Here is a 26,311-nt window from a genome sequence, read left to right as displayed (position 1 = left end):
TCCAAAACTGGACTGTTCCTCTTGGAATCGTGCCTGTTGGAAATGCGTTGGCCCTTGGTCTGATTTCTTCTGGAACAAGGCTACTCCTGTAGAGACTAGTGTTCATAAATTTTTATTCTGGTCTAGAGAAAACTACCAAGAAATGGATTCCAGTTATCAAAGCGCATGGAGGGGGCCCTCAAATGGAACCCTGGCCAATCTTATTTAAAAACCATGGTGCATCCTCGTGCATTTCTAACAAAATGAGCAACTGAGCCAAATACAATTTAGAACTACAAGGGCCTTTATGGGGAACTTTCAATCTCCCCAAACATGTTTTATTGAATACGGTTAGAAAAAAATTTAAAAATTAAGAAGGAAGGAAGGAAAGAAGAAAAGAAAGAATGAGAGAAAAGAATAGAAAAGAAAAAAAAATTAGGAAGTCATGAATCCAGCAAACTGAATTTGATACATATTTTATTCGGTACCTCAAGACTTGCAAATATTTTCAGGATCTAAGTGTAACTCTTTGCAAAAGACTATTTCAAATGAACCAAGGCAAACAACTGAAATACGACAAATGGCTTCCGAAGTGTCTTTTTCTCCCGCCCAGGCTTCCCTGTCTGCAGACATCCGGCGGCTACTCTACACCTGGGACCTGCCTCCAACCACTTTCCTCAACAAGCTCTGAACTTCCCTTTTCTTCTGAACCTGCCCTTGATCCCTCCTTACCTCAACCTGTTAACCAGGCCTCTTTAAAGGGAAGGCTTCTCAAGATCTAAAAGCCCATGTTTCTCATGTTCCCTGGACTAAGGCAGAAGTTTCCAAAAGTGCCCAGGACCCCCCATAAGCTCGCGGAAGAACATGACATGGCTATTCAACTTACCAACATGGTTTCCCAGATTTAGATCAACTAGTCCACATGCATGTTGCTGAGGCCCAGGCCACACATGGGATGAAACTAACCAAAGAGAGGGAGAGAGAGGCCCAACTTCTGAAAAGATGCCAAACGTCTGAAAATTCCCACCAAGCAATTACAGTAGCTTTTCCTAGGACTGTGAATTAAAACAAAATCCAGGTTTCCACACAAAAGCCTGATGAACCTGTACATAGCTATTACAATGGACTTCAGCCTATCTTCAATGTAACTTCTGGTCTTTCTTCACATGTGGAATCCATCAGGCAGCATTTAATGGGCTGGACTGGAATCTTTCTTTTTCGTTAAAAGGACCAGGATGGGCTGGGAAATCTCATCCCCTGCATATTTAATTATTTTGACAAACTAGGCCACTCAACAGCCCACATGAAGGAAAGACAGCTAAAATTCTTAATTTGCACCACGAACAACTGAAGGCTTCTATAAGGAGCGCCTGGGTGGCTCGGTTGGTTGAGCGTCCAACTTGGGCTCACGTCATGATCTCACAGTTCGTTGGTTTGAGCCCCATGGTGGGCTCTGTGCTGACAGCTCAGAGCCTGGAGCCTGCTTCCGGTTCTGTGTCTCCCTCTCTCTCTGCCCCTCCCCCACTCACACTCTGTGTCTCTAAAAATAAACAAACATTTAAAAAAAAAACCACCAAATACTTCCTAGTTTGCACTATTATTGCCAACATCCAGGACATGTGAGGGAAGGTTCTCAGCAGCCTGAATGCTCCAGGTGGGAGCCCTCCTCCCGGCCCCTCCCAAGCCCTCCTCATGCCCAACGGCTGGGCTCTAAGGACCCAAATTCCCTCTTGATCAGCTTGGAGAACCCACTCTCCAGAAGGGGAGGGACTCTCTCTGTGCCGCCTGACACGGGACCTACACTGTGAAGCAGGTCCCGCCGCAGAGAGCTCACGGGGCTCCAACAGTGGGGTCGCTAATGAACCTGCACAGGTTCCTGCCTCTGAACCTGCCCCCTTGTGTCTAGTCCCGTGTGACAGACACACCATTTTCACGTTAGTTCCTCCACCTCTAGTCATTCACTGCACGGATCCTCAGAAGGGATCACGCTGGAATTTCATTCTACCACAAAGGGAAAGTAATTCTAGAACTGGATGAAGGTACTCAAAATACCTAACCAGGGGACGAAATGCCCTTTGGACATCTTTTATCTACTTCATCTCTGACGCACTAGAGTGGCATCTGGGGACACTAATCATTTGTCTCGGCTGGATCACCTGCCATCCTCTTTCTGAGCAAAATCCCCAACTAATATTGGCAGAACCCACAGTGTACCTCCTATGAAGATTCAAATAAATCCCTCAAAGTGCTGTCGTATTTAATAAATTTCCTGTAAATAAAGAAGCCCTTAAAGGCACCAAGTCCATAGAAGATTACGAACCTGAGGCTATGATCCCATTATACCCTGCACCCATCCTCTTTTACCAGTGCCCAGACGCCAGAGGACCGTCCAGGACACGGTGATCACTGGCACCTGCTGTTCCCAACTCCCACACGCTGACATCCCTTCCCACTGAGAGCAAATTTTCAAGGAAATGAAACTGCACAGTGCATTTTTCGTATCGCAGTTTGTGAGGATGAACGCAGTTAACTCTGCTTGCATTTGAAAGGAACAGAAACACACCAGGGCACTCACGCCCAGGGAGGCACAGGCTTTCTTGCTTTGCTTGAATCTCCAAAGCTGGTCTGGATGATGGAAAATTGCTGAAGGCTCTGCTCTCTGATGACATGTAGATGGTTTCGGTCTCTGCTCCCCTTCTCAGACCTCTTCCCAGGAAGCCCGAATCCACCTGTTACACCTTTTGGCCTTGAAAGGACAAAATGTCTCTAAAGACATATTGCAGGTTGCTCAAACTCAGGATCGATACGTAGGGCGCCTGATCCTGGACCCACGTGAAACCCCTTGTGACTGCTTAGCACGGACACGGCACCTTCCGACTCCCCGTGCCAACAGGGAGCGCCTCTCACTGATGCACAGGTTCCATGCTTTACTGACGACTCTTACTTACAAATTGAAAATGGCAAATATCGTGCTGGGGATGTGACTGCAAGTCCCTTGAGGTCACTGAGCAGCACTTTACCTTTGGGCTACTTCGGCTCGACATGCTGAACAACCGGCCCTTCCTCTGGCCTTGTACCTTCGCCAAGGGTAAAACACGTTCACACATGTTCATAGGGACAGTCACCATGCCTGTAAGGGAGCTCATGACCTTGGACTACTATGGAGACAAGATGTCCTTACCCACATGGGGATCAATTAAAAATGGCTCCTTTGTCCCAAGTTCATTGGATGCCCCACTTGAACTGACCTCTCTGGCATTGCAAAGGGTCCTGGCTCCAGATCTGACTCCTTGGAGACCAAAAGAAACCATTTGGCTGATAATTCTTCAACACAAAAAAGGAAACACAGCTCTAGGAAACCAAGGCAAACTCATGTCATAGTTCAAAGGGATGTTCTCCCAAATAATAACATAGAGAAACTGAACAGAGGTGTCCAAAAATGTTCCCCAGAAATGTAAAAGCATTGATGGAAATCTAGTAATTGTGACTTTAGTAAAAAGAGAACTCTGGTTGGACAAATACCAGTCCAGCAATATCCAGAGACACTATAATATGCACTACTCACCAGTGGACGGACATTAGAGCAGTGGCCTCCAACAACCTAATAGTGTTCGATAACGACTATGAGCGGAGAAATACTAATAAAGTCACCAAAGTGACAACCTCGCAGGTTCCACCGGTCCAAGGACAACCCCAGGGAAGCTGGCTCGCACAAATGGATGTCACACAGCTCCCTCTCTCGTAAACATGAATACAGTTTAGCCACGGTTTATATGTTATCTCACTGGACAGAAGCCCAGTGTTTCCCTATGGCTTCAGACTGTGAGAGAACGATATCCCTACCTGGGGAACGCCTCTCAAACTTCACAGGGATCGGGGAACCCAGTTTACCAGCCAGGTGCTTAAAAGTTTACCAGCCAGGCTGGGAACCTAGTTTACCACCCAGGTGATACCAACCAGAAGCACTGTCGAGTGGTTCATACTCTGCACCCCGTTTCCTGCTAACGTGTAACTTACAAGCTACAATATGCAATGTCCCCCCAGCGCAGAAGGACTTACGAGGCATTTACCCTGAGGACAGGACCACACTGATGGCAACAGCAGAGCCCACAAAAGGAAAACATGACTGGAGACCCCCACGCCCCACCATCCCGGGACGGAGGGGTTCACTGGGAGGCCCTAGCCGCAAATACCCGCCTGAGCGACACAGATGAGCCCTGGGCAGCCACACGGCAGCCACATCACCGCTGGCACTGCTGATATTCCCCTCTCGCACCGCAACAGAGATCCGGTCAAGTGACACCTGCTTGGGGGTGACGACACGGAAAGCTGCCAGCAGAAAGAGGTATGGCCAAAGGACAAAAGTCCTAAGTGTCACCCACACTAGACTCCCGGGGCAGCGAGAGCCTCTCCAGGAACAACAGGCCAAGGAGCAGAGCAGGAGCCGCTCACATCGGTCACCCGCGGTGCCCACACCGCACAGGACACCCCGTTGCAGAGGGTCACGCCCAATCCCCACACGGGAGCTGAGCTCTCCCTGCTGACACCAGTCCTCCAGGAAGGAAGGAGGGGACCCGGAGACCCCAGGGGACCCAACCCTGGAGATCTGCACACCCTGCACCCCCTACTCCAGGGCTCCAATTCTAACCAGGGAGGAAACCCTCCCAGTTTAGCATCTGACCCCTACACGCTGTGTTCATGACCCTTCCAATGGCACTTGACCCCGAGGAGCCTTCCCTGAGTCTGACCTGCACATCTTCCTGTTTCCACAGATCCCACTTAACCCCACAACCCCTTGGACGATGCCAACACCGGTCCTCAGGAGACATCCCAGGGCGGCCCCAGATCGTTCCCAGCACAGCTGTACCGGCATCCCCTTCTTGGGGCCCGGCGTCCTCTCTGGGCGGCCACAGCCCCTTCCGCACTGGTCCCGGGGGCCACCTGCAGGCAAGCGAGACCCCACCACACCTTCCCTTGCCTCCCACCAGGCCCAGCTTTGGGGGTGGCCGGTCCCCAGCCCAGAGGAGGCCCCAGCTTCCAGCAACCTGGGTCATCCGAATGACACGGGGACCCCAAGCTGCTGTGTGGACAACCAGGTGCAGCATCACGGCTTCCACCCTGAGGTCAAGGCCACAGTGGGAGGGGCAGCTCTAGGGCACCTGTGTGGTTTCACAAGAATGGAAGCTGTTTATCCCTTTCAGAGAACAGGGACCTGGTACCGTTAGAATTGAACCCGTCTCAGTTCAGAGAATTTGTGTGCGTCTCTGACACCGGCAATTCCCAGGGGACAGATCAGGAAGACAGTTTTCCACCTCTGGACCCTGCGTGGAACCGTCACCAGCATTTGGATGAATCCTCTGATCCATGACTCCACCCACCTGGCATGAAGGTGTGGAGCCCCCTGCAGACCCCCCCCCCCAACCCTCATGGAGAAGGACAGTTCTGTCCTGAGACACTTTTCCCCAGGGGACGCTCTCTGGATAAAGCCCCAGTAACCCGGGTCAGCAGGGACAGGAACGACCTGACACACTTACCACCCTCTGCCCTGAAGGGGAAGAAAGGAGGCAGAAAGAACTCGGGCATTTTACACCTGCTCAACGCGAGGCTGGCGGAGGACAGAGCCATCCGTGCTGAGCTGGACAGGGTGACAGGTCCTGCTCACAGGTGACATGGAGACGCCTACCTGAGCCCTGTGCTCCCAGGAAAACCTCAGTGGAAGGGAAAGGCACTCCCTCCCCCACCCTGTTGGGGTCTGGAAAACAGCAGGCTGCACGAGGACCCCTCCCCCGTCAGACCAGAAGACTCACAGGAAGTCCCCCTGGCTCACCCACGACAGGGCCACGCGCAGACCCCCCACACCCACACTTCGTGCTTCATCTGTGATCAGCTCAGGTGCTTGTCCCCGTGACCACAAGGGGCACAAAATGCTGGCTGGACCCGCTTTCCTTTGGCTTCTCTCCTTCCTCCAGACCCCTGAACGTGGGCCTGCTCTCATCCTGAGCCACACACAGCCCCTCCTGGGGACAGGGGGACAGGCTGGCCTCAGGGAACCTCCACGTCAGCACCATGGACCTGCTCGTGCCTGGTTTCTTTCCTCTTCTCCTCCCTTGTACACAACTCTCAGACAACTTACACAACTTGAGACACTCGCAAATCTTATGCTCAGTGTCCTCCCTGTCAATGTAGCCCCCCCGCCTCCTGCACAGCCCTTGCCCCTAATGCAACAGCCCCCTCCCCCCTGTAGCCCCTGCCTCTAATGTAACAGCTGCACCCCCCCCCCCCATGGCTCCTGCATCTAGGGCAAAAGTGCCCGCCCCTGGCATGGCCCCAGCCTGAAGTGCAACGGTGCCCCTGCTCCGCACTTTGCAATCATTCTTCTCAATACAGGACTCTCCTTACTCACTTCGGATTTTTGACAGAATTGACACTGGTTTGACCAACTGTCCACCACTGCCCCTTTCCTATGCAAACTTTACCCAGGCCACTGTCCTCCCCACAGGCCCGACTGCAGGTGACCCACACTCTGAGCATCCACTGAGCTGAGGAACAAGGCCCTGGGGACCTGAGCTACCTGGGGACCTGAGGCCTTCCTCCACCCCAGGGGCTGGATCCTGACACTAGGTCTTCCTGCCCATCCCCCTCTCACAGAACAACCAAGCCGGCTCTGTTTCACTGGAGGGTCCCTGAGATGGGAGCAGGTCCCTGTTGGAATTGATTGTAATAAACTGTCCTCAGCCAGGCGCAGATTTGAGGTCATCTCCCAAGTCGGTCACCAGCTAGACCTCAAGCCGACGTGCCTGTATTCACAGAACTTTGCCCCACGTTTCCCTAAGCTGTCCTTTCCAGCTGTCCTTTTAACTCAGGCAAAGGACAGGAACCCGCCCCTGGAGCAGACTGACCTGCCCTCACCAGACCTCCAGGGCCCCAACCTCCCCGACCAGTTTGAGGAGCCTCTGATTCCCGCCTGTGCAGATGGACCTGGGGGACATCTGGAATGATCGGCAATTACCTTTACCTCATTATCACACTAAAGTCTCTACCCAAGAAGGAGCAAAGCCTCCTGTACATGACACACACACTGGGGACAGGCCTGCTGCCCTAAGGCCCACCCCCAGCACTCCTCCTGCCTGCCCCACTCAGGGTGACGAGACTTCCCCATGGAAATACCCATCCCAGCCCTAAACCAGAAGAGCCCATCCACCCTCCCTCCGGGGAGTCAGGGCTTTGGAAGTTATTTCCTGTGATCTACTGATCTCTGTATCTGCTGCTAATAAAGTTTTCTTCCTGGGACTGCTCAGTGTGGAGCAGTTTCTGACTCACCAAGCAGAGAACTCAGGTTGGTTGGGTGACAGGTCCACCGTGGGTCCCCCTGGAAGCTCAGCGGGTTTAGGGGGTGCCCAGAAAAGCAATCGTTTTAGGACCCCAGCTCCATTCCGTGATCTACGACTCTCAGGCTCTAATTGCCCAGCACACCCCTTGCAGAACTTCCTGGTCCGGGTCACAATCACAAAGGAATGGAAAAACAGAAAACCAATCTCAGCCATTTACGACTTGAAGGGAACAGCGGGTGTCTGCACCAGGCCAGGAAACAGCCAAACCCGTGAAACTCTCCGCGCGGTTTCCAAAGCGAGAAAACCCTGCATTTCTTACCCGAGATCGCAGCGCAGGACCCCATGCGCGTGCACCTGCTCCCTCAGCGCGCGCTCAGCCCCGGCCCCACGTCCCACACTTACCTCCGCTGGATTCCAACGTCCAAGTCTCAGCCCCCGCGAGCAGCTCTGGCTCCGTGACCGTCACACTGCACGCGTGCTTTCTGGGCACGTCTTCCAGCTCGGCCCGAGCAACCTCACGCCCGCCTAGACCGCCCCCTAGAGCTCCCCTTTCTGAATATTCATCCTCACCCTCCATAAAAGAAAAACCCTCTTCCCTGCTGGGGAGTCGCGGCTTCGGAAGCTATTCCCTGCGGCCTCTTTACGGCTGCAAACAGTTTCCTTTATGAGACAACTCACCCGACAGTCTCTACCTGTCCTCCACCGAGGAGCGCAAACTCCTGCTTAGTCAGGTCGTCGCACACGCTCCCCGAATCCCAGGCCTCCCCCCTGCCCTCCCCCAGCCTCCCTTCTCCGTTCCAACCGCCCAGGACCCAGGTGCGGACCCCTGGGGATGAGGACACCCCGCCGCGGCCGCTTCCACCTAGGTCCGGCTGGTCCCATCCGCCCCGCCGGCCCGCGCACTCACCATCTTGGGGCCCTGCTCCGCGCCCTCGGAGCTTCCACCTCCGACGCCCACACCCGCGCCTGGGGCAGCACCGGATCCAAGGGCGCCAACAGCTCCGGCTGAGAGCCACACCCCCCGTACTCTCACTCGGGCCTGGTAGGGTAGCTTACACGGCCCGGGCCCTGATTGGACGTTGCTTCAATCCCTGCGACCTGATTGGATGCTGTCCCGAAGACACCACCCCGAACCAGATTGGACATTACCTACCGCGCTTCCGCCCCGTGAGAGGACAGTCTGGGGCCTTCACGTTCTGATTGGAAGATAATCCTGACACCACCTCTGCGGTCACAGATTGGGCTGAACGCCCAGGCCCGCCTTCTCCACTTTGAGTGACAGGCTGGAGGCACACACGTGGCTCATCCTCCGGCCGGGAGGTGGGCTCTCAGTCCAATGTGCTCTGGGCGGGGTCTCCTGCCTGCCTCCTCCTTTTCTGTCGCGCATTCCCCGCAGTTTCTCTGTGGATACTCCCTTGTCCGGCGTGGGATCGGGACGTGACAGAACAGAAGGGCCCGTGGTCTACACGTGGTCACTACGTTTAAGAACAGCTCACTGACCGGTGACCTCATCGCTCGGGAGCCAGGTCCACCTGTGTCTGGAGCTGACATTTGACACCGTGAGTGCCCACCCTCTGACCCAACCTCCACTTCTCAGTCCTCAGGCCAATCAAAAGCGCCCTGTGTCTTCAGCCACCATGCGACGTGGGGTCCCGCCGTCCCAGCCGGGCACAGCCACAGGCGTGACACGTTACAACACTCAGGTGTGCGTTATATTCTGCAAGGAAAGTCACGGCAGATCCAGTTTGTAATCAGTCCCTGTGAACGTGGAATGTAAAAGCTCCACATCCTTCTTCAGGTGGTGTGTTGATGTGGGACAGCTCTGGGAACACGCAAGGGGAGGGGAGGGGAGGGGAGGGGAGAGGAGGGGAGGGGGAACACTGAGTTTTACTCTTAAAAGTGTGAGCACAGGAGCACCTGGGCAACTCAGTCGCTTGAGCCAAGGACTTCAGCTCAGGTCACGAGCTCCTGGTGAGTTGGAGCCCAATATTGTGCTTACTGCTGTCAGTATATTGTCCTGTCCCCATCTCTCCCTGCCCCTACCCCTGCTCCCTCTCTCAAAATAAATAAACATTTAAAAACATGTGTGAGTCCCATGGTATGCGACTTATATCTCCATTTTCCTAAGCAAATTTAAAGGCCACAATAGCCAGGAAATCATGCCTCCTGGGCACTGTTGAAATACTTCGTGTCTCTGCGGATTTGCCCACTCTGCCTATTTAATGTAAGTGACTCACACCATGTGGCCTGGTGTGGCTGGTGTCTTCCACGTGGTATAACACTGTCACCATACGTTCACGTGCATGATGTGTCTGTCCTTCATTCCTCTCTGGGGCTGAATCACCGTCCGTCCTGTGTCTATGCCGCACCCTGTTTATCCATCCACGCACTGGGGGACACTTGGGACACTTCCCTCTTTTGCGGGGAACGCAGTTTTGCACCTGGCATTCGTGTGCACACATCTGAGTGTCTGTTTCCGTTTACGTAGGCCTGGAACACTTGGGTCACACTGCCGTTCTGTGTTTCACTTCTTGAGGAACCACCAAACTTTTTTCCACGTCAGCTGTCCTAGTTTATACTCCCACGAGTGTAGCTACCAGTGCAGCGAGGTTTTGTTCTCTCTTGGAGGCACAGAAATACACTGGACAGTCGTGCCCCAGGGACTGACGGTCTTCCTGTCGTTTCACAGACCACTAAAGCTGATCTGGAAGAGAGAGTCTTCCGCATCTCTACTTAGTTACAGTACGCAGGTAGTTTCATTGTCTGCTTCCCCCCAGTGGAAGACATCATGTCCCTGTTGCCACTTTTGGCTTTAGAGGGACATAAAGCCTCAAAAATCTGCAGTTTGCTCAAACTCAGGACCAATGCTTAGGGCACTTGATCGTGGAGCCAGACCTCATTTGGATCCAAAGAAAACCCCTCATGACTGCTTAATGCTGACTCGTCCCCTTTTGACTCTCCATGGCAATTTACATGCCACTCCTCTAAACAATAAAGATTTTGCATAGTTTCCTGATGAGTCTTTTTAAAAAGATCAAAGTGGTAAATATTAGCTTGGGTGTGCTATTCCAAATCCTTATTTTCTTTAAAGATTTTATTTTATTATCATTGGTTTTAACGTTATCTGTACACCCAGAGTGGAGTCAAAATCCAAAAGTCCAAGACCAAAAGTTGCACGCTCCACTGAATGAGCCTGCCAAATGCCCTGTAAATCCTCTTGAAAGTACTGAGGAAACAATACTTTTCCCTGTGACATCCAACCCAACAGGACAGTTGCATATGCTTACTTGGCCATATACCTTAGTGAAGGGTAAAACCAAAACCATTTACTCCCATAGTTTGAATGCCTTGGGGTACCTAGGAACTGTGGAATATTATGGAAATAATGAGGTGTTTTTATCTCCAGTGGGGGGATAAAATGGAAAAGGCTCCTGTGTCCAAAATTTACAAGATACCATATTTTGACCGACTGATCTGATATTAAGGGTACTGGTCTTTCCAGACTTTACCTCCTGGGGGCCAGACGAAAGCACCCCACTGTATTTCCACCACAATCACTGTTCATGGAAAAAAAAAACAAAAAACAGGCAAATCTGATCCAAAGGGATGGTCCAAAGGAATGTTCTTCCAGGTCATAATTGGGAACAAAACTGACCAAAGATACCAAGAATCAGTGCCCGAACACATTAACCAATATTGGGATTTTAACAAATATCCGTTAAATAGAGAGATAACTGAACTCGAAATGTATCTTTCAATAATAAAGACGGAAAGTACACACAGAATTGGCAAATTCCAGTATCCGCAACAGCGAACAGAAATGAACTTTCTTTTTTTTTAAATTTTTTTTCCCACGTTTATTTATTTTTGGGACAGAGAGAGACAGAGCATGAACGGGGGAGGGGCAGAGAGAGAGGGAGACACAGAATCGGAAACAGGCCCCAGGCTCCGAGCCATCAGCCCAGGGCCCGACGCGGGGCTCGAACTCATGGACCGCGAGATCGTGACCTGGCTGAAGTCGGACGCTTAACCGACTGCGCCACCCAGGAGCCCCCAGAAATGAACTTTCAATAAGACAAGTCTGGTGTCATGATCAGATAGTAGCCATATTCTGGAATGTATAATTCACGAAATTTTTCTCTAAAATTATATAAAGTTGCATGTACACCTCCCCTCAACAGACACTTTCTTATCACCCCAGGGTCCAAGAGACATTGTAATGGAAAACAGATATTTTTATATAACCATATGATTACTTCAAGTCTGAGATAACAACATCTACATCCTACAGACGTAGAGGACAAAGAAGGACACTTAAAACCATCAGTGTTCATATCAGTGACACGAACTAGGAATCCATACATGTGGGAGCCCTATTAAGGAAAAGGCACCTGGAAACTCAAAGCCATATTCCCAACAATGAACAGATTTTTGTCCCACCTGAATTTTCATGAACAAAATACATGAAGTTCTGTACCTGGAGTTTGCCCAAAATTGTGTGCATTCGGGATCATCTCCAATGTATTGGCTCACATTTTAATTAAGATTTTAAGAGAAAAGAAGAAAAATAAAGAAGATTTTAAGGGAGAATAAATGCTTTCCCACAGCATGTCTGTGCTCAAAGATTCCTGGGATACCTGAAGGCTTTTCCATGGTGCTTAAGTTCATAAGGTTTCATGTCACTGTGCCTGCATGTGTGTCCTCGAAAGGAAGAGAGACAAGTGAAGACTTTCCCACAGTGTGGTCGTTCATAGTGTTTCTCCTGAGCGTGTGTTCTCACATGTTTTCTCAGGCTTGACTTATACCTGAAGGCGCTCCCACACTCTTAACACTGATAGGAGTCTCCCCCCAGTGTGAGTTCTCACATAACGTGTAAGGTAGCAGTGATACATAAAGGTTTTCCCACAAACGTCACACTCATGGACTTTCTGTCCACAGTGAACTGACACATGACCCTAAAAGGAAGACACGCAAGCGAAAGCTTTTCCACATTTCTTGCACTCTAGAGATTTTTCACTACTGAGACTCTTCGTGTTTGTGTCAGATGCTCTCCCAGCATCCTGACCTTCATAGGATCTCTCTACAAGGTCTACATCCACGTGAGTGCTGAGGCTCGAGACGGAGCTACAGCCCAGCCCACATTCCTCACAGGGACTACGTTTGAGCCCTGGGTGAGATCTTCACGTCTTCTCTAGGAAGGAACCATCTGCGAAGGCTTCTCTACACTTAGTGCATGATTTGCCTGCAGTAGGACAGCCCTCATGCACAGTTACGACTTGTAATCGGGTTCAGGGTTTCTCTACGTTGATCTCCTTCATTCAAAACGTTCACAGACACTCTCCACCAAAAGACTTCTGTTCAAAATAGGAAGGCACATTGTCAGGGAATAATGATCATAAGTGATCTCTTTATTAACAAATGATCTATCGATGCTTGTTAATTATTATTGGACTACATAATGTCCATTTTCAATGAATGGGTTCGTTTGTGGCACTGTCTGTATGGTTACAACGTGGAACAAGATTAATGCTTTGGCATTAGTAACAGTCATAACTTTCTGGGTTTCTTACATATAGTTTTTCCTGACCATTATTTCCAACTGAATTGTTTTTCAGATGGTCAATACCTAGAATGCATTTATAAAAACATTGTCCTGTGCAAATCTGACTATACGATTGTTGAGCTGGGTTATTGCTGTTCTTAAGTTTCAAGGTAGTCTCACAATCTCTCCGGATCCACACATTCCTCCTGTACAACTGTCACTCACCTCACACACCCTTCCTGGGTTTGGGTTTCAGCTCCACCGCTATGAAACTTCTGGTTTTCTCCAAAAGCAGAACAGGAATCGTTTACTGTAAATATTCCTGTTTCCTCTTCACTCAATAGCCTATTCTGCAAAGTCTTCCACGGAGTCTTTGATCCACACGTTTTACCTTTACTGGGAGAAACTACAAGAATTGGGAGCCTACTTTAATTTCTTTGGAAATGACCTGGTGTGTAAGGGAAGAACACAGACCATACGCTGATTTCTATTCATACACTGATCCCGAAACGTAGATGAAGGTCATCAGAAAGAATGGACACGTGACCAAAGAAAACTTCGGAAGACCCTAGTGATTTGGGACTTTGGCAGTAATAGGAAAAGGGTACATAACGGCGGCCCATTCACTCACAAATACTTCCAAACAGATGGAGACTGGGGCGCCTGACCACTGGAAACTGTGGGTCAAGCAGCCGACTTCAGCTCTAGTCATGACCTCATGGTTCACGCGCTCCAGCCCTGTGTGGGCTCTGCACTGACAGTGTGGGGCCTGCTTGGGATTCTCTCTCTGCTCCTTCCACACACTCTTTCTCTCAACGTAAATAAATAATCTTAAAAAAAAATAGACATAAAGTGGAGATAAGTATCAGACAAGCAAAGTAGGAAGGAATTGGGCAAAACACACACGTCCACACCTACCTCTACAAGAGGAACACAAAAGGCTCACCACGAGGGTGAGGGTGGATGAAAAGTCCAACGGGGAAGCCACGTGCATGACAGACATCATCTTCTCAAGCAAAGGCTGAGTCACCTTTCCAATGGCTGGGTCCAAATGCTTTTCCTTCTCCAGAACTTGGTCAACCAGAGGAACACTGGTCTGTTCTGAAGGCACAGAGGCCCTCGGTGGAGCCTGTCTGCGCTGCCCCAGCTGCCGCTAGGAGATTAGATGGTGTGTGTGTGGCTGCTGTCCTGCCCCTGAGAAGAGCTCTCACCAGGGAGGATTTGAAGGACCACAAGCAATCTGGAAGATGGGCTCTTACTTTAGTCTTCAGGCTCATTAATGATGATAAGTGTGGGGCGTTTTTAGTGGAAATCCATTGATCTGTAATATTGTACAGCCTAGTGCTCGGACAATTACAGTCATTACAAAATCCTCACCACGATAATTGCAATTACCATCTGTCACTGAACAAAACTACTACAATATTACTGCCCATATTCCCTGTGCAGGACTCTGCATTCCCATGACCTCTTTACTGAATAAACCCAACTCTGTACTTTTCAATCCCCTTTACCTATTTCACATGTTCCTCCAACCCCTTCCAATCTCACAAACACCAATTGAATCTCTACAGTTTTAAGTCTGTTTCTATTTCTCGTTGTTTGTTTGTTCATTCATCGTGCTGTTTCGATTCCACACATGAGGAAAATACAACGTTTGCCTTTCTGACTTATTTACTTGGAATAATATCCTGTAGGTCCAACCGTGTCGTCACAAATGGCTGAGTAATACCTCTTGTATGTAGACACCACATCTTCACTATCCGTTCACCTGTTGATGGACTCCTGGGTTGCTTCCATAGCTTAAGCATTGTGACTGATGCCACAGGGAATGTGACAGTGCACATATCTTTTTATGTCAGTTTTTTTTGTAAGTTTACCCACCCAGAAGTAGAATGATGGATATATGGTACTTGTGTTTAGTTTTTTGTGGTAACTCCATACTGTTTTCCAAGGTGGCTGCACCAATTTAAATCCCAACAACGAGATTTTTTTTCTCCGCACCTGCAACATCACTTGTTATTTCTTATCTTTCTGATACTAGCCATTCTGGCTTCTGTGAGGGGACAGCTCCTTGTGGTTGTGATGTGCATTTCCCTGATGATTAGTGACATTGAGCAGCTTTTCATGCGTTAAGTGCCCATCTCTGTATTTTCTGTGGGAAAATGTCTGTTATGTCCCTGTTCCCGTTTTTTACTTTCCCTTTTGTTTCCCTTACCTGAAGGGATAACTCCACAAAAATATTGCTAAGACTGACGTCCATGAGTTCAGCGCCTCTGTTTTGTCCTAAGACATGTATGGGTTCAAGTCCTATCCTGAGGTGTTCAATCCATACTGAGTTTCCTTTCAGGTAAGAGGTACGAAGATTTTCCAATTTCATCTTGCAGGGAGCTGTCTCATTTTCCCAACACCACTTACTGGAGAGAGAGTCTTTTCCCCACTGTATATTCTCAGCTCCTTCTTTGTAGACAATCTGGCCATATACACATGGGTTGACTTCAGGACTCTCTATTCTGTTGCATTGAGCTCTGTGTCTGTTTTTGTTGCCAGGACTATATGGTTTTGTTTACTATAGTTTGAAATGTAGGACTGTTTTTTGCTTTCTCAAAATGGCTTTGTTTGTTGGGAATCTTTTCTGTTCTTACACAAATTTTAGAGTATCTTGATGTAGTTCTTTGAAAAATACTATTAGTATATTGATAGAGATTGCACTCAATACGTAGAGGGCTTTTTATAGCATGGGCGTTTTCAAAGAAATTAGTCCATACGATCCGTGACAATGTCACCTTCGATGTCTTTCATTAAATGTTTTATACCTGCCAGGGTAAGATGTTTCAACATCCTTGGTTACTTTTAACATGGTATTCCATTGTCTTTGAACTAACTGAACATGGGTTTGTTTTCTTAATTTCTCAGCAACGTGGGTAGTAAATATAGAAATGCACAGATTTTGCGATATTAATTTGTGTTCTGCAACTTTTCTACATTCATTTATTACTTCTAATACTAATTAGTGAAGCCTGAAGGATATTCTAGGTACAGTCTCATATGATTTGCAAATATTGACCTTTTCTCCCTCCTCCTGAAGAGACCAGTGAAGGTATGGAGCCATCCTTACCCACGGAGGACAGGTTCCTGCAGATCTTCAGCATCACATCTCTGTAGAGCTTCCTCTGACGTCAATCCAGCAAAGCCGACTCTTCCGGGGTGAAGTTCACAGCCACATCCTCAAAGACCACAGAGGCCTGAAACATACCACACACTCTATTGCTCCAAAGCTCCATCTACACCCACATGTGTGGGAGAATAAAGGGTGACGGGCAGGGAGCTGACTCCATTCCTAGGACCCCTGAGTCACAACAGAGGGTGAGGACAACAGCTGACATGGACTTACACACACCCAATTTACTGGGATATTTACACTGAGACAGATCTGAGCAGACCAGTACTGTACAGACTGAAAAGTGAAATATTCACTCGGACAACACACAGACCAGAGGACACACGCTTGGCTTGCTCTAAGACGATTATGCCTCGTCAGCTCCAAGAACTGGAACCAGAATGTCAGGATGCTGTGGACAGTCAGATTCCAGGGCTCCTTGATGGGAGCAGCTCTTGCCCTGGAAGGAACAAGGGCAAGAAGCCTGGTGGCGTCCCCTCTCTTCCGACAGGCAGACACGACCCTTTCCCCAGATTAGTTGGGCTCTGGGCACGGACACAGGCCAGGGCCCAGGCGCCTGGCACACCTGATGTGTAAGACAAGTCCGGGGCCTTAAGAAACGTGGAAGTCAGCAGGGCCGCTCAAACTTTTAACCCAGGGCCCAGAATTCAAGGAAATTCCTTCCCAGAAGGAAGAGTCCCTGAGGGATTGATGGGGACACAGCCACCGCTCACGTTAACACAGGGGGAAGAATCACAGTGTATGGACTGTTTTTAGCAACAGGCCTGAGCAATGGAAAGATACGCAGCAAAGGGCGCAGTGAGCACACAGCTGAATGCACACGGGCTCCTGAGTGACCTGCCTCAAAATGGCCACAGGCCCTAACTAACCCCTGCGACTTACAACCGGGCACAGGTCCCACACAGGGAGCATTCCAAAGGTTCCCATGCTCCCTCGTGACCCCGTAACTGTAGCCCCGCCTCCCGACAGATGGTCTCTTCTTTGCCATCCTGCCCGCTGCTCCCTTGCAGGGTATTCAGCAAACCCCCATCTCCTCTGTTCTGCCTTGGGGGGAATTCTCTCACCCCCTGAGCTGCGGGCCTCCCCCTGATCGGGTCACCCCACATTTGTTGCCCTTCACAGGGACCCTCTGCTGTACTGGGCCTCTCCTGGGATTTCCTAGGAATTTCTTGGGAGTTTCCCTTGGTGGACTGACTCTAAGTGTTCTCTGGGCAGCTGACAACCTCCACCTGAGGTTCCTCCTTGGTGAGGATCCCAAGTCCCAGGGGGCGTCTATGGGGCACCCCTTGCCCAACAGGATGAGGGATTTCCCCTCTTGCCCTTCAGGGGGGATCCTTGACTCCTTCTCCTTTCTTTTTGCCCTTTGGCAGGTGTAACCACAGTCCTCACCAGGCAGCCAAAGTTCTCTATCCAAGGGGTCCCTGGTATGGTCTATGGGTCTGAGGGTGAAGAAGTTCAGACCATTCGGGCCTGTATGGGCGAATGACCCCTTTCCTCTCCTCTCCACTCTGTTCCCAAGGTCTATTCCCAACGAGTGGCACAGGTGGCAATGGCAGCTTGGCCGTGGTGAATCCGCACATGTGAAGGACTCAGCTGGGACCCTTTCCTGATGCTGGCTGAGTCTCACCAGCCTTGCTTCTGTCAGATTCCCCCCTTAACTCCTTAGTTCCCATGTATGCAGCTGCCATCTTGATCTACAAGCAAACACATTCCTACACATCTGAGTGCTGAGCCCTCCCCTCCTTTTTGCTTAAGTACAATGAGAATCTGTTCTCCTTGTAACAAGACACCATTGGACACATTGGTTATTTCACCAAAGATTTGACAGGAATGTCGGATTTGAGACAGACCTGCAAAGACCCAGAACTAACCAGACAGCTTGAAGGAATTAAGGTGGACTTTGTGGAGCCAATCAACCCCCCTGGAAATACTGGCCTGATGCCTTGCTGACAGAGTTCCCAGCAGCCTTACCAGGTGAGTCAAGTCAACTCCTGGCAGGTGCCGGAAACCTCAGGATGGTTTGGGGACCTTGAGAAGAAATCACATAAATCTACAGGTCTTGCAGACAAGTCTGGTGACAAATATTTGGCTTGTCTTCTGGCCTTCAGGGGCTAATGAAGTTCAATCTAGAGATTCCTTATGAAAATTTTGAGCAAAGCAAGTTTTTGGAAAACCTATATGGTCAATCACTGCGTTTGCTGAGATTTTGTAAGTAAGTAGGCCATTGTGTTAAAACTGAACTTGTTTGGGGCGCCTGGGTGGCACAGTCGGTTAAGCGTCCGACTTTAGCCAGGTCACGATCTCGCGGTCCATGAGTTCGAGCCCCGCGTCAGGCTCTGGGCTGATGGCTCAGAGCCTGGAGCCTGTTTCCGATTCTGTGTCTCCCTCTCTCTCTGCCGCTCCCCCGTTCATGCTCTGTCTCTCTCTGTCCCAAAAATAAATAAACGTTGAAAACAAAAATTAAAAAAAAAACTGGACTTGTTTTACAAATTAATTGTTCTTGATTTGGCTATCTCTGGAAATAAGAGTGAAAGCAGAGAGAAAAAAATTATGTTTCAGTAACACATTTTTGTAGGCATTAGACTTTGATACTATTTCTTAGAAACCAGACTAGGTCCTGAATTCATCTGGTTTCCTCAAATTTCTGGCTACTGTTCTCCAAACTAGGGTTCCCATCACCCATTCTCTTGAGTTAAAGTCATTAAAAACCAATCTGCCCGTTTTCCTCAAGTCCTGAAAACCGATCCTGAACACCTTGAGGTCAGCTTCAGAGAAACCACCGTACAGCTCACGTAGACACAATCTCCATGCTTGTGTCTCTAGAGGGATGATGACAGGACCCCATGGACACAGGATTTTGTGATCAGCTGGAAAATGGGAAGGACTCCCCAACAACTGCATGACTCAACTATCACCTTGACCAATCCTGTGTGACTGGGATCTCAAAATCGCTCCTTAAACCACAGCATACCCCACTCCATACGCTTAATACGGACTTGTGGAAATAGCGGATGGGATCGCATTCCTTATCTCGGACTGGAGGATGCACTTGGGGATGCTCTTATCTCCCAGGACAAGTATCTCCCACTTGCCATCGATTCCCATAATGAGGATATAGTTAAGGGGAGACATCAGTCGCCCCTGATTTAGGCAAGTGGCTGTCCACACGGCAAGTGCCGCAGGGCGGTGGCAGAGACAGGGACACCAGGACACATGGGGCCAGGGAAGACTGGTTTTCTAAAGGGTAAAAGGGATCATCAGATTCACGGACAATAACCGAGTCTGGTGGATTTAACTGGAAACAAGAGGAACACACAGACAGAAGGTTCCAGCACGTGTGATCAGACCTGAGCAATGGAGGAGTTTTCCCACAGAACAAAAGACGGTCGTCTACACAGGAAGAGACGGGGAAGGACAAGTCTACTGACAATGTGAAGGGTGCATCCACGCAGACAACCCAGAGAAAGGATACACCCTGACGTGGAGAAAACACAGCAGGCAGAAATGAAACAGCCTGAATCTCCCCAGGACGTGAAGGAAACAGAAGATCAGGAAGAAGACAAGTGAGATACAGGAGACAACACGCTGGAAATGCTTCCACGGAAGAGGAAACCCACAAGTGAGAAATGCTCAGCCCTGGAGGAATCAGATAAACCAACGTGTGACGTCCAGGAGACCCCGTGTCACACACTCGAGCTGGACGCCATGAAGTCGCCAGTGACGGGACCCAAAACCGACACGTGGTTCACACTCCGCACCCCGTTTCCTGCTAACATGTAACTTACAAGCGACAACATGCAATGTCCCCCCAGCGCAAAGGACTTACGAGGCACTTACCCTGGAGACAAGACACACTGCCGGCAGCAGAAAAGCCCACAGAAGGAAAACATGAACTGGAGACCCCACGCCCCACCATCCCGGGACGGAGGGCTTCACCGGACACACTGAGCCGCAAGCACCCGCCCGAAAGAAACAGACGAGCCCTGGGCAGCCACACATCACCGGTGGCACTGCTGACATTCCCCTCTCGCACCACAACAGAGATCAGGTCGAGTGATGCCTGCTGGGGGGTGACGACACGGAAAGCTGCCAGCACAAAGAGGTATGGCCAAGGGACAAAAGTCCTAAATGTCACCCACACTGGATTCCCAGGGCAGCGAGAGCCTCTCCAAGAACAACGGGCCGAGCACCAGAGCACGAGCCACTCAGATTGGTCACCCACGGCGCCCACACCACACATGACACCCCAGTGCAAAGGGTGACACCCAGTCCCCCCATGAGCGCCAAGCTCTCCCTGCTGACACCGGTCCTCTGGGATGGAAGGAGGGGACCAGAGACCCCTGGGGACTGAACTCTGAGCTCCACATGCCCTGCACCTCCTCCTCTGGGGCCACAATTCTCACCAGAGAGGAAACCCTCCCAGTTTAGGATCTGACCCCTACATGCTCTATGTTCATGACCCTTCCAATGGCACTTGACCCCGAGGAGACTTCCCTCAGTCTGACCTGCACAGACTTCCTGTTTCCACAGATCCCACTTAACCCCACAACCCCTTGGACGATGCCAACACCGGTCCTCGGGAGACACCCAGGGCAGCCCCAGCCCCTTCCCCACTGGTCCCCACTGATCCCGGGGGCTGGAGGCCACCTGCAGGTGAGCGAGACCCCACCACACCTTCCCTCGCCTCCCACCAGGCCCAGCTTTGGGGGTGGCCGGTCCCCAGCCCAGAGGAGGCCCCAGCTTCCAGCAACCCGGGTCATCCGAATGACACGGGGACCCCAAGCTGCTGTGTGGACAACCAGGTGCAGCATCACGGCTTCCACCCTGAGGTCAAGGCCACAGTGGGAGGGGCGGCTCTAGGGCACCTGCGTGGTTTCACAAGAATGGAAGTGGTTTATCCCTTTCAGAGAACAGGGACCTGGTACCGTTAGAATTGAACCCGTCTCAGTTCACAGAATTTGTGTGCGTCTCTGACACCGGCAATTCCCAGGGGACAGATCAGGAAGACAGTTTTCCACCTCTGGACCCTGCGTGGAACCGTCACCAGCATTTGGATGAATCCTCTGATCCGTGACTCCACCCACCTGGCATGAAGGTGTGGAGCCCCCTGCAGACCCCCCCCCAACCCTCATGGAGAAGGACAGTTCTGTCCTGAGACACTTTTCCCCAGGGGACGCTCTCTGGATAAAGCCCCAGTAACCCGGGTCAGCAGGGACAGGAACGACCTGACACACTTACCACCCTCTGCCCTGAAGGGGAAGAAAGGAGGCAGAAAGAACTCGGGCATTTTACACCTGCTCAACGCGAGGCTGGCGGAGGACAGAGCCATCCGTGCTGAGCTGGACAGGGTGACAGGTCCTGCTCACAGGTGACATGCAGACGCCTACCTGAGCCCTGTGCTCCCAGGAAAACCTCAGTGGAAGGGAAAGGCACTCCCTCCCCCACCCTGTCGGGGTCTGGAAAACAGCAGGCTTCACGTGGGCCCCTCCCCCGTCAGACCAGGAGACTGACAGGAAGTCCCCCTGGCTCACCCACGACAGGGCCACGCGCAGACCCCCCACACCCACACTTCGTGCCTCATCCACGATCAGCTCAGCTGCTTGTCCCCGTGACCAAGGGGCACAAAATGCTGGCTGGTCCCGCTTTGCTTTGGCTTCTCTCCTTCCTCCAGACCCCTGAACATGGGCTTGCTCTCATCCTGAGCCACACACAGCCCCTCCTGGGGACAGGGGGACAGGCTGGCCTCAGGGAACCCCAACGTCAGCACCACACCTGCACTTGCCTGGTCTCTTTCCTCCTCTCCTTCCTGTTACACGACTCGAGTCACTCAGATGCCTTTTGCTCACAGTGTCCTCCCTGTTGATGTAGCCCCTGCCCCCCTGCAAGGCCCCTGCCCCTAGTGCAACAGTCCCCTCTCCCCCCCACCCCTTTGCAATCATTCTCCTCAATAAGGACTCTCCTTACTCAATTGGGAATCTTCATTTGACACTGGTTTGACCAACTGTCCACCACTGCCCCTTTCCCACCCAAACTTTACCCAGGCCACTGTCCTCCCTTGAAGTGTGGGAGGCCCACACGCCGAGCATCCACTGAGCTGAAGAACGAGGCCCTGGGGACCTGAGCCACTGAGGCCTTCCTGCACTGCAGGGGTTGGATCCTGACACTGGGCCTTCCTGCCCATCCCCCTCCTGCAGAACAGCCAAACCGGCTCTGTTTCACTGGAGGGTCCCTGAGATGGGAGCTGGTCCCTGTTGGAACCGATTGTAATAAACTGTCCTCAGCCAGGCGCAGATTTGAGGTCATCTCCCAAGTCGGTCACCAGCTAGACCTCAAGCCGACATGCTTGTATTCACAGACCCTTGTCCCACGTTTCCCTAAGCTGTCCTTTCCAGCTGTCCTTTTAACTCAGGCAAAGGACAGGAACCCGCCCCTGGAGCAGACTGACCTGCCCTCACCAGACCTCCAGGGCCCCAACCTCCCCGACCAGTTTGAGGAGCCTCTGATTCCCGCCTGTGCAGATGGACCTGGGGGACATCTGGAATGATCGGCAATTACCTTTACTTCATTATCACACTAAAGTCTCTACCCAAGAAGGAGCAAAGCCTCCTGTACATGACACACACACTGGGGACAGGCCTGCTGCCCTAAGGCCCACCCCCAGCACTCCTCCTGCCTGCCCCACTCAGGGTGACGAGACTTCCCCGTGGAAATACCCATCCCAGCCCTAAACCAGAAGAGCCCATCCACCCTCCCTCCGGGGAGTCAGGGCTTTGGAAGTTATTTCCTGTGATCTACTGATCTCTGTATCTGCTACTAATAAAGTTTTCTTCCTGAGACTGCTCAGTGTGGAGCAGTTTCTGACTCACCAAGCAGAGAACTCAGGTTGGTTGGGTGACAGGTCCACCTTGGGTCCCCCTTAAGCTCAGCGGGTTTAGGGGGTGCCCAGAAAAGGAATCGTTTTAGGAACCCAGCTCCATTCCGTGATCTACGCCTCTCAGGCTCTAATTGCCCAGCACACCCCTTGCAGAACTTCCTGGTCCGGGTCACAATCACAAAGGAATGGAAAAACAGAAAACCAATCTCAGCCATTTACGACTTGAAGGGAACAGCGGGTGTCTGCACCAGGCCAGGAAACAGCCAAACCCGTGGAACTCTCCGCGCCGTTTCCAAAGCGAGAAAACCCTGCATTTCTTACCCGAGATCGCAGCCCAGGACCCCATGCGCGTGCACCTGCTCCCTCAGCGCGCGCTCAGCCCCGGCCCCACGTCCCACACTTACCTCCGCTGGATTCTAACGTCCAAGTCTCAGCCCCCGCGAGCAGCTCAGGCTCCGTGACCGTCACACTGCACGCGTGCTTTCTCGGCACGTCTTCCAGCTCGGCCCGAGCGACCTCACGCCCGCCTAGACCGCCCCCGACAAAGCTCCCCTTTCTGAATATTCATCCTCACCCTCCAAAAAAGACCCCCCCCCCCCCCGGGGAGTCGCGGATTCGGAAGCTATTCCCTGCGGCCTCTTTACGGCTGCAAACAGTTTCCTTTATGAGACAACTCACCCGGACAGTCTCTACTGTCCCCCACCGAGGAGCAAAACTCCTGCTTAGTCAGGTCGTCGCACACGCTCCCCGAATCCCAGGCCTCCCCCTGCCCTCCCCCAGCCTCCCTTCCCAGTTCCATCCGCCCAGGACCCAGGTGCCAACCCTAGGGAGGGGGACACCCCGCCGCGGCGCTTCCACCTAGGTCCGGCTGGTCCCATCCGCCCCTCCGGCCCGCGCACTCACCACCTCGGGGTCCCCGCTCCGCACCCTCGGGGCGTCCTCCTAAGCCGCGCACACCCGCAACCGTGGCAGCGCAGGATCCCACTGCGCCAGCCGCCCCGGCTGAGAGCCACGCCCACCGGGCTCTCGCTCGGGCCTGATTGGGTGGTGTACAGGTCCCGGGCCCTGATTGGGCGATCCTTCAGTCCCTGCGACCTGATTGGATGGATTCCGAAGATAATCCCCCAGAACCCGATTGGACGTTACCAAGCCACCTCGCTTACTCACCGTGGATAGGACAGCCTTCGGCCCTTCCCGTTCTGATTGGAGGGTAGTCCTGGGTGGCCGAAAATTGGGCAGATACCCCCAGGTCCCGCCTTTTTCCCCCCTGAGTGACAGGCTGGCGGTACACACGTGTCCGATCCGCCCGCCAGGAGGTGGGCTCTCAGCTGAAAGAGCTCGGGGCGAGCTGAGCAGCCTGCCTCCTCCTATTCTGTTCAGGGAATCCGACTCACTTTCTCTGCGGAGACTCCCTAGTCCAGGGTCGAATTGGGACGCGAAAGAACAGAATGGCCTGGTGACCCTGTGTTCGTGGTCGACACGGGGTGACGATGCACTTGTCCCCTGTGTTTAAGAACAGCTCACTGAAGGGGTGCCTGGGTGGCTCAGAGCCTGCAGCTTGCTTCAGATTCGGTGACTCCCTCTCTCTCTGCCCCTCCCCCCCGCTTGTGCTCTGCCTCTGTCTCTCAAAAATAAAAGAACATTAAAAAAAAATAAGAGAGAAGAAAGGTCACTGGTCTGTGGCCTCACCTAAGGGATGATTGGCCTCCTTGAGTTTTAACCTGGCCCTTTGAAATCGTGAGGCCCCGACCTCTGAACCAACCTCCACGTCTCAGGCCTCAGGTCAATCAAAAGTGCCCTGAGGCCTCAGCCACCAAGGGATGTGGGACCCCGCGGCCCCAGCCAGGCACCGCCTCAGACACACATTTGCAATGATCAGGTGTGCATTACATTCTGCAAGGAAAGTCACGCAGATCCGTTTTATAATCCGTCCCTGTGAATGTGGAATGTAAAAGCTCCACACCCTTCTTCAGGTGGTGTGTTGATGTGGGACAGCTCTGGGAACACACAAAATAAAAAGAACGCTGAGTTTTAGTCTTACAAGTGTGAGCCCTATGGTATGCGACTTATATCTCCATTTTCCTAAGCAAATTTAAAGGCCACAATAGCCAGGAAATCATGCCTCCTGGGCACTGTTGAAATACTTCGCGTCTCTGCGGATTTGCCCACTCTGCCTATTTAATGTAAGTGACTCGCACCATGTGGCCTGTGTGGCTGGTGTCTTCCACGTGGTATAACACTGTCACCATACGTTCACGTGCATGATGTGTCTGTCCTTCATTCCTCTCTGGGGCTGAATCACTGTCCGTCCTGTGTCTATGCCGCACCCGGTTCATCCATCCACACACCGGGGACACTTGGGACATTTCCCTCTTTTGCGGGGAACGCACAGTTTTGCACCTGGCACTCGTGTGCCCACATCTGAGTGTCTGTTTCACTTTACGTAGGCCTGGAACACTTGGGTCACACTGCCATTCTGTGTTTCACTTTTTGAGGAACCACCAAACTTTTTTCCACGTCAGCTGCCCTGACACTCCCACCAGCCAAGCACAGGGTTCCGCTTTCTCCACATCCTGGCCGCCGCTTCTTTCTGGATTCTGGCTCCTAGCCGTCCTCGTGAGTGGGAAGTGGCATCTCATCGTGGTTCTGACTCGCATCGTCCTGATGGGAGGATCGTTTCATGTGTCTATTAGACATTTGTGCGTCATCTTAAGAGAAATGTCTCTTCAAGGTTTTGCTCACTGACTGGGCCACGTTGTTGTTATTCACTTAAGACCTCTTTGTGTATTCTGAATGATAAAATCTTATCATGGATGTGATTTACAAGGTTGTTCTCCCATTTTATGTCCTTTCAATCTCTTGATATTGACCTTTGATGCGCAAAAGATTTTCATCTTGCTGAAGCCTTATTTAACCTACTTTTTCTTGTGTTCCCTGTGATTATCCTGTCAGTTAAGAAACCTTACTGAATGCGAGTTCATGAAGATTTCTCCCTGAGTTTCTTTCACTCTCGAATTATCCAGGACAGGCCCCTTCAGGGCTGGGGATTCTCAGCACAGCTGTTCCCAAGGCCTGGAACTGAGATGCTCTGATAACACACATGTCCCTGGACACTTGTCTAATGTGCAAGGCCATGAAGGTGTTTCTGTTTTAAGTGATGATCTTTGATTCCTATGTGAAAATACTTCTATGCATCCATACCTTCAGCATTATACTTCCAACATACAAGTTCTTGATGATTGCTCGTTTTTGGGTAATTCCCTCTACCTCATTATATAGAAAAGCATGTCCATGATTGAACAATTGTTCTTATGTATAAAATTCTGAAGTGGGATTTGTGAAGTTCCAAGAAAAACTTGGTTATAGTATTGATGAAATTCTACTAAAACCATCCAACTACTGGT

General features: G+C 51.3%; 1 protein-coding gene and 1 long non-coding RNA gene across 4 annotated transcripts in view; both read right to left on the bottom strand.

Moving 5' to 3' along the window:
• LOC122486663 (zinc finger protein 77-like) overlaps positions 1-26,311 on the bottom strand; it is an 84,137-nt gene that overhangs the window by 17,281 nt on the left and 40,545 nt on the right. Inside the window, exons 1-2 of one of the 3 annotated variants that reach the window (XM_043586095.1) lie at positions 23,811-23,938; positions 15,971-16,097 (exon numbers count right to left, since the gene is read on the bottom strand). Coding sequence is in view for 1 of the 3 variants with exons in the window: in XM_043586094.1 (XP_043442029.1) it covers positions 8,218-8,220 (3 nt within the window). In the remaining 2 variants the exon portion in view is untranslated. Of the gene's footprint in view, positions 1-8,217; positions 8,832-15,970; positions 16,098-23,810; positions 23,939-26,311 lie in introns of those variants that run through there. The other 2 variants (XM_043586096.1, XM_043586094.1) reach the window with 2 other exon arrangements.
• LOC122486664 lies at positions 12,673-20,397 on the bottom strand. The gene is made up of 3 exons (XR_006298201.1): positions 20,387-20,397; positions 16,355-16,359; positions 12,673-13,420 (listed from the first exon to the last, which is right to left on the bottom strand). It is a non-coding gene; the product is annotated as an uncharacterized LOC122486664 (long non-coding RNA).

Source organism: Prionailurus bengalensis, chromosome A2 (genome assembly GCF_016509475.1).
Source record: "Prionailurus bengalensis isolate Pbe53 chromosome A2, Fcat_Pben_1.1_paternal_pri, whole genome shotgun sequence".
NCBI classification, from domain to species: Eukaryota; Metazoa; Chordata; class Mammalia; order Carnivora; family Felidae; genus Prionailurus; species Prionailurus bengalensis.
The sequence above is the reverse complement of the archived record's forward strand: the minus strand, read 5'-3'. Positions and strand labels throughout refer to the sequence as shown.